This window comes from Oncorhynchus nerka, linkage group LG10 (genome assembly GCF_034236695.1).
Source record: "Oncorhynchus nerka isolate Pitt River linkage group LG10, Oner_Uvic_2.0, whole genome shotgun sequence".
NCBI lineage: Eukaryota > Metazoa > Chordata > Actinopteri > Salmoniformes > Salmonidae > Oncorhynchus > Oncorhynchus nerka.
Genome location: NC_088405.1, coordinates 378,615 through 387,669, shown reverse-complemented (window position 1 = coordinate 387,669; position 9,055 = coordinate 378,615). Strand labels below are relative to the sequence as shown.

Sequence of the window (9,055 nt, the reverse complement as noted above, 5' to 3'; positions counted from 1 at the left end):
GAACAGAAAGAAGGAGGTAGCTTTCAGAACAGAAAGAAGAGGGGAGAGGTAGCTGTTAGAACAGAAAGAAGAGAGGGGAGAGGTAGCTGTTAGAACAGAAAGAAGAGAGGGGAGAGGTAGCTTTCAGAACACACAGTGTTTATAGATGTTATATTATATCTCACCAGGTATACACAGCTGTAGTCTCTCCACAGTGGTAGTCATGTTCCTCTGCTGTATCCGACAGCGAATCACCTCCTCCGTTTGGGCTGTCACCTTTACATAAGAGAGGTCAGTCAGAGGTGCTTCCTGTCTCCATCTGTCCTCTAACTGACCACAGGAAACACTGACACGGGGGGGACGAAGAGTCTTACCTCTCTGCCGGCGTCTTGCAGTCTTCTGTTCGTGTCGGTAACCTGGCCCTTAAAATAAAAAAGATCACTACTGTCAGACAACTTCCTGTCGTAGCTGCTCACCTTGTAATCAGATCAGCCTCCATGAGGGCACAGGGACAATTCTGATTCAATCTGCAACGGGGAACTGGAACTGTTGGTCGGCATGGAGGCTTTTATGCGGCGTAATAGATTATGACAGTCCTTCCCCCACACACAACAGATTCTGTGACAAACTTGTCAATTATACTTTGAGGATGTTTGAACTCTACTTGGTCTCTACAGGTCTTGTCAAACAATTCAATTCAATGACCCAATTGACCAGTGGGCCCTTTCCTGATAACCTCAATGAGCTCTATGTGCCATTCATTGTCTACAGTGAAAGAGCCCACTGCATTTTCTGGTAATTAAACATTGGGTTTCAGAGCTGAATATGAGTTTAGGAGGGAGGTAGGGCAGCTGCAGGTGCAGGGGGACAGTGGGGACAGAACGACCACACAAGGAGGTTCCCACATTGTGTCTCATTAGCTCATGGTAATAAGGAAGCCATTTATTCTGGGGTTAATTAAAAAGTCTCATTAATCTGTGGGAGAAAAATGGCCAGTGAGCTAGTTGATCTGCTGCCCTGTTATCTGAACATGCTTCATATACTGGCTAATGATTGGTCCAGTTACAACCTTGGGTCGACCAATCAGACCATCTACTCATCTAAAGACCACTTTCAGCTGGGGAAAGAGAGTTAAAGAGAGCTGGCCTCGGTGCAGCTGGGCTGGGGGAACCTAGACCGGCTCGGTCCTGGGGGAACCTAGACCAGCTCAGTCCTGGGGGAGGCATCATTAGGTCAACCTAGACCGGCTCAGTCCTGGGGGAACCTAGACTGGCTCGGTCCTGGGGGAACCTAGACTGGCTCAGTCCCGGGGGGGAACCTAGACCGGCTCGGTCCTGGGGGAACCTAGACCAGCTCAGTCCTGGGGGAGGCATCATTAGGTCAACCTAGACCGGCTCAGTCCTGGGGGAACCTAGACTGGCTCGGTCCTGGGGGAACCTAGACTGGCTCAGTCCCGGGGGGAACCTAGACCGGCTCAGTCCCGGGGGAACCTAGACCGGCTCAGTCCCGGGGGAACCTAGACCGGCTCAGTCCCGGGGAACCTAGACCGGCTCAGTCCCGGGGAACCTAGACCGGCTCAGTCCCGGGGAACCTAGACCCGGCTCAGTCCCGGGGGAACCTAGACCGGCTCAGTCCCCGGGGGGAACCTAGACCGCTCAGTCCCGGGGGAACCTAGACCGGCTCAGTCCTGGGGGAACCTAGACCGGCTCAGTCCTGGGGGGAACCTAGACCGGCTCAGTCCTGGGGGGAACCTAGACCGGCTCAGTCCTGGGGGGAACCTAGACCGGCTCAGTCCTGGGGGAACCTAGACCGGCTCAGTCCTGGGGGGAACCTAGACCGGCTCAGTCCTGGGGAACCTAGACCGGCTCAGTCCTGGGGGAACCTAGACCGGCTCAGTCCTGGGGGAACCTAGACCGGCTCAGTCCTGGGGGAGGGAGACAGTTAATGATGTCATCTAGGAGGAGAAACCTCTCATAGTTCCTTCTCTATAAGGACCCTTAAAAGGGGAAGTTCACCCATTTTTACATGTGACCTTTTACGTTCTTCTGTGCTTCTAGTTGATCCCCAAAACGTTGAGGGGGGGGGGCTGAGGGGGGATGCTATTGCTGGTTCAACATAGAGGTAGACTAGATAGATCCACTACTATCCCTGGTTCAACATAGAGGTAGACTAGATAGATCCAACACTATCCCTGGTTCAACATAGAGGTAGACTAGATAGATCCACTGATATCCCTGGTTGAACATAGAGGTAGACTAGATAGATCCAACACTATCCCTGGTTCAACATAGAGGTAGACTAGATAGATCCAACACTATCCCTGGTTCAACATAGAGGTAGACTAGATAGGTCCACTGATATCCCTGGTTCAACATAGAGGTAGACTAGATAGATCCACTGATATCCCTGGTTCAACATAGAGGTAGACTAGATAGATCCACTACTATCCCTGGTTCAACATAGAGGTAGACTAGATAGATCCACTGATATCCCTGGTTCAACATAGAGGTAGACTAGATAGGTAGACTAGATAGGTCCACTGATATCCCTGGTTCAACATAGAGGTAGACTAGATAGATCCAACACTATCCCTGGTTCAACATAGAGGTAGACTAGATAGATCCACTACTATCCCTGGTTCAACATAGAGGTAGACTAGATAGATCCAACACTATCCCTGGTTCAACATAGAGGTAGACTAGATAGGTCCACTGATATCCCTGGTTCAACATAGAGGTAGACTAGATAGATCCACTGATATCCCTGGTTCAACATAGAGGTAGACTAGATAGATCCACTGATATCCCTGGTTCAACATAGAGGTAGACTAGATAGATCCACTGATATCCCTGGTTCAACATAGAGGTAGACTAGATAGATCCACTGATATCCCTGGTTCAACATAGAGGTAGACTAGATAGATCCAACACTATCCCTGGTTCAACATAGAGGTAGACTAGATAGATCCACTGATATCCCTGGTTCAACATAGAGGTAGACTAGATAGATCCAACACTATCCCTGGTTCAACATAGAGGTAGACTAGATAGATCCAACACTATCCCTGGTTCAACATAGAGGTAGACTAGATAGATCCATAGTTTCCATTTCTTTAGCTCTCTTTTTACGCTACTGCTACTCTCTGTTCATCATATATGCATAGTCCCTTTAACCATATCTACATACTACCTCAATCAGCCTGACTAACAGGTGTCTGTATATATCTACATGTACATACTACCTCAATCAGCCTGACTAACAGGTGTCTGTATATATCTACATGTACATACTACCTCAATCAGCCTGACTAACAGGTGTCTGTATAGAGCTACATGTAGATACTACCTCAATCAGCCTGACTAACAGGTGTCTGTATATATCTACATGAACATACTACCTCAATCAGCCTGACTAACAGGTGTCTGTATATATCTACATGAACATACTACCTCAATCAGCCTGACTAACAGGTGTCTGTATATATCTACATGCACATACTACCTCAATCAGCCTGACTAACAGGTGTCTGTATAGAGCTACATGTAGATACTACCTCAATCAGCCTGACTAACAGGTGTCTGTATATATCTACATGAACATACTACCTCAATCAGCCTGACTAACCGGTGTCTGTATATATCTACATGAACATACTACCTCAATCAGCCTGACTAACCGGTGTCTGTATATATCTACATGAACATACTACCTCAATCAGCCTGACTAACAGGTGTCTGTATATATCTACATGAACATACTACCTCAATCAGCCTGACTAACAGGTGTCTGTATATATCTACATGCACATACTACCTCAATCAGCCTGACTAACAGGTGTCTGTATAGAGCTACATGTAGATACTACCTCAATCAGCCTGACTAACAGGTGTCTGTATATATCTACATGAACATACTACCTCAATCAGCCTGACTAACAGGTGTCTGTATATATCTACATGAACATACTACCTCAATCAGCCTGACTAACAGGTGTCTGTATATATCTACATGAACATACTACCTCAATCAGCCTGACTAACAGGTGTCTGTATAGAGCTACATGTAGATACTACCTCAATCAGCCTGACTAACAGGTGTCTGTATATATCTACATGAACATACTACCTCAATCAGCCTGACTAACAGGTGTCTGTATAGAGCTACATGTAGATACTACCTCAATCAGCCTGACTAACAGGTGTCTGTATATATCTACATGAACATACTACCTCAATCAGCCTGACTAACAGGTGTCTGTATATATCTACATGAACATACTACCTCAATCAGCCTGACTAACAGGTGTCTGTATATATCTACATGCACATACTACCTCAATCAGCCTGACTAACAGGTGTCTGTATAGAGCTACATGTAGATACTACCTCAATCAGCCTGACTAACAGGTGTCTGTATATATCTACATGAACATACTACCTCAATCAGCCTGACTAACCGGTGTCTGTATATATCTACATGAACATACTACCTCAATCAGCCTGACTAACCGGTGTCTGTATATATCTACATGAACATACTACCTCAATCAGCCTGACTAACAGGTGTCTGTATATATCTACATGAACATACTACCTCAATCAGCCTGACTAACAGGTGTCTGTATATATCTACATGCACATACTACCTCAATCAGCCTGACTAACAGGTGTCTGTATAGAGCTACATGTAGATACTACCTCAATCAGCCTGACTAACAGGTGTCTGTATATATCTACATGAACATACTACCTCAATCAGCCTGACTAACAGGTGTCTGTATATATCTACATGAACATACTACCTCAATCAGCCTGACTAACAGGTGTCTGTATATATCTACATGAACATACTACCTCAATCAGCCTGACTAACAGGTGTCTGTATAGAGCTACATGTAGATACTACCTCAATCAGCCTGACTAACAGGTGTCTGTATATATCTACATGAACATACTACCTCAATCAGCCTGACTAACAGGTGTCTGTATATATCTACATGTAGATACTACCTCAATCAGCCTGACTAACAGGTGTCTGTATAGAGCTACATGTAGATACTACCTCAATCAGCCTGACTAACAGGTGTCTGTATAGAGCTACATGTAGATACTACCTCAATCAGCCTGACTAACAGGTGTCTGTATAGAGCTACATGTAGATACTACCTCAATCAGCCTGACTAACAGGTGTCTGTATATATCTACATGCACATACTACCTCAATCAGCCTGACTAACAGGTGTCTGTATAGAGCTACATGTAGATACTACCTCAATCAGCCTGACTAACAGGTGTCTGTATATATCTACATGAACATACTACCTCAATCAGCCTGACTAACAGGTGTCTGTATAGAGCTACATGTAGATACTACCTCAATCAGCCTGACTAACAGGTGTCTGTATATATCTACATGTAGATACTACCTCAATCAGCCTGACTAACAGGTGTCTGTATAGAGCTACATGTACATACTACCTCAATCAGCCTGACTAACAGGTGTCTGTATATATCTACATGAACATACTACCTCAATCAGCCTGACTAACAGGTGTCTGTATATATCTACATGCACATACTACCTCAATCAGCCTGACTAACAGGTGTCTGTATAGAGCTACATGTAGATACTACCTCAATCAGCCTGACTAACAGGTGTCTGTATAGAGCTACATGTAGATACTACCTCAATCAGCCTGACTAACAGGTGTCTGTATAGAGCTACATGTAGATACTACCTCAATCAGCCTGACTAACAGGTGTCTGTATAGAGCTACATGTAGATACTACCTCAATCAGCCTGACTAACAGGTGTCTGTATAGAGCTACATGTAGATACTACCTCAATCAGCCTGACTAACAGGTGTCTGTATAGAGCTACATGTAGATACTACCTCAATCAGCCTGACTAACAGGTGTCTGTATATATCTACATGAACATACTACCTCAATCAGCCTGACTAACAGGTGTCTGTATATATCTACATGCACATACTACCTCAATCAGCCTGACTAACAGGTGTCTGTATAGAGCTACATGTAGATACTACCTCAATCAGCCTGACTAACAGGTGTCTGTATAGAGCTACATGTAGATACTACCTCAATCAGCCTGACTAACAGGTGTCTGTATAGAGCTACATGTAGATACTACCTCAATCAGCCTGACTAACAGGTGTCTGTATAGAGCTACATGTAGATACTACCTCAATCAGCCTGACTAACAGGTGTCTGTATATATCTACATGAACATACTACCTCAATCAGCCTGACTAACAGGTGTCTGTATATATCTACATGCACATACTACCTCAATCAGCCTGACTAACAGGTGTCTGTATAGAGCTACATGTAGATACTACCTCAATCAGCCTGACTAACAGGTGTCTGTATATATCTACATGCACATACTACCTCAATCAGCCTGACTAACAGGTGTCTGTATAGAGCTACATGTAGATACTACCTCAATCAGCCTGACTAACAGGTGTCTGTATAGAGCTACATGTACATACTACCTCAATCAGCCTGACTAACAGGTGTCTGTATAGAGCTACATGTAGATACTACCTCAATCAGCCTGACTAACAGGTGTCTGTATAGAGCTACATGTACATACTACCTCAATCAGCCTGACTAACAGGTGTCTGTATAGAGCTACATGTAGATACTACCTCAATCAGCCTGACTAACAGGTGTCTGTATAGAGCTACATGTAGATACTACCTCAATCAGCCTGACTAACAGGTGTCTGTATAGAGCTACATGTAGATACTACCTCAATCAGCCTGACTAACAGGTGTCTGTATAGAGCTACATGTAGATACTACCTCAATCAGCCTGACTAACAGGTGTCTGTATAGAGCTACATGTAGATACTACCTCAATCAGCCTGACTAACAGGTGTCTGTATAGAGCTACATGTAGATACTACCTCAATCAGCCTGACTAACAGGTGTCTGTATATATCTACATGAACATACTACCTCAATCAGCCTGACTAACAGGTGTCTGTATAGAGCTACATGTAGATACTACCTCAATCAGCCTGACTAACAGGTGTCTGTATAGAGCTACATGTAGATACTACCTCAATCAGCCTGACTAACAGGTGTCTGTATAGAGCTACATGTAGATACTACCTCAATCAGCCTGACTAACAGGTGTCTGTATATATCTACATGAACATACTACCTCAATCAGCCTGACTAACAGGTGTCTGTATAGAGCTACATGTAGATACTACCTCAATCAGCCTGACTAACAGGTGTCTGTATATATCTACATGCACATACTACCTCAATCAGCCTGACTAACAGGTGTCTGTATAGAGCTACATGTAGATACTACCTCAATCAGCCTGACTAACAGGTGTCTGTATATATCTACATGAACATACTACCTCAATCAGCCTGACTAACAGGTGTCTGTATAGAGCTACATGTAGATACTACCTCAATCAGCCTGACTAACAGGTGTCTGTATAGAGCTACATGAACATACTACCTCAATCAGCCTGACTAACAGGTGTCTGTATAGAGCTACATGAACATACTACCTCAATCAGCCTGACTAACAGGTGTCTGTATATATCTACATGAACATACTACCTCAATCAGCCTGACTAACAGGTGTCTGTATATATCTACATGAACATACTACCTCAATCAGCCTGACTAACAGGTGTCTGTATAGAGCTACATGTAGATACTACCTCAATCAGCCTGACTAACAGGTGTCTGTATATATCTACATGAACATACTACCTCAATCAGCCTGACTAACAGGTGTCTGTATATATCTACATGTAGATACTACCTCAATCAGCCTGACTAACAGGTGTCTGTATAGAGCTACATGTAGATACTACCTCAATCAGCCTGACTAACAGGTGTCTGTATAGAGCTACATGTAGATACTACCTCAATCAGCCTGACTAACAGGTGTCTGTATATATCTACATGAACATACTACCTCAATCAGCCTGACTAACAGGTGTCTGTATATATCTACATGCACATACTACCTCAATCAGCCTGACTAACAGGTGTCTGTATAGAGCTACATGTAGATACTACCTCAATCAGCCTGACTAACAGGTGTCTGTATATATCTACATGAACATACTACCTCAATCAGCCTGACTAACAGGTGTCTGTATAGAGCTACATGTAGATACTACCTCAATCAGCCTGACTAACAGGTGTCTGTATATATCTACATGTAGATACTACCTCAATCAGCCTGACTAACAGGTGTCTGTATAGAGCTACATGTACATACTACCTCAATCAGCCTGACTAACAGGTGTCTGTATATATCTACATGAACATACTACCTCAATCAGCCTGACTAACAGGTGTCTGTATATATCTACATGCACATACTACCTCAATCAGCCTGACTAACAGGTGTCTGTATAGAGCTACATGTAGATACTACCTCAATCAGCCTGACTAACAGGTGTCTGTATATATCTACATGTAGATACTACCTCAATCAGCCTGACTAACAGGTGTCTGTATAGAGCTACATGTACATACTACCTCAATCAGCCTGACTAACAGGTGTCTGTATATATCTACATGAACATACTACCTCAATCAGCCTGACTAACAGGTGTCTGTATATATCTACATGCACATACTACCTCAATCAGCCTGACTAACAGGTGTCTGTATAGAGCTACATGTAGATACTACCTCAATCAGCCTGACTAACAGGTGTCTGTATAGAGCTACATGTAGATACTACCTCAATCAGCCTGACTAACAGGTGTCTGTATAGAGCTACATGTAGATACTACCTCAATCAGCCTGACTAACAGGTGTCTGTATAGAGCTACATGTAGATACTACCTCAATCAGCCTGACTAACAGGTGTCTGTATATATCTACATGCACATACTACCTCAATCAGCCTGACTAACAGGTGTCTGTATAGAGCTACATGTAGATACTACCTCAATCAGCCTGACTAACAGGTGTCTGTATATATCTACATGAACATACTACCTCAATCAGCCTGACTAACAGGTGTCTGTATAGAGCTACATGTAGATACTACCTCAATCAGCC

At 43.8% G+C, this 9,055-nt stretch overlaps 1 protein-coding gene across 1 annotated transcript in view; it reads right to left on the bottom strand.

Annotated features, from left to right (window-relative positions):
- Positions 1-451: 451 nt before the first annotated feature.
- LOC135573579 (exocyst complex component 6-like) overlaps positions 452-9,055 on the bottom strand; it is a 93,297-nt gene continuing 84,693 nt past the window's right edge. Inside the window, exon 3 of the mRNA XM_065022843.1 lies at positions 452-506. Within this exon, the coding sequence (XP_064878915.1) occupies positions 452-506 (55 nt within the window). The remainder of the gene's footprint in view (positions 507-9,055) is intronic.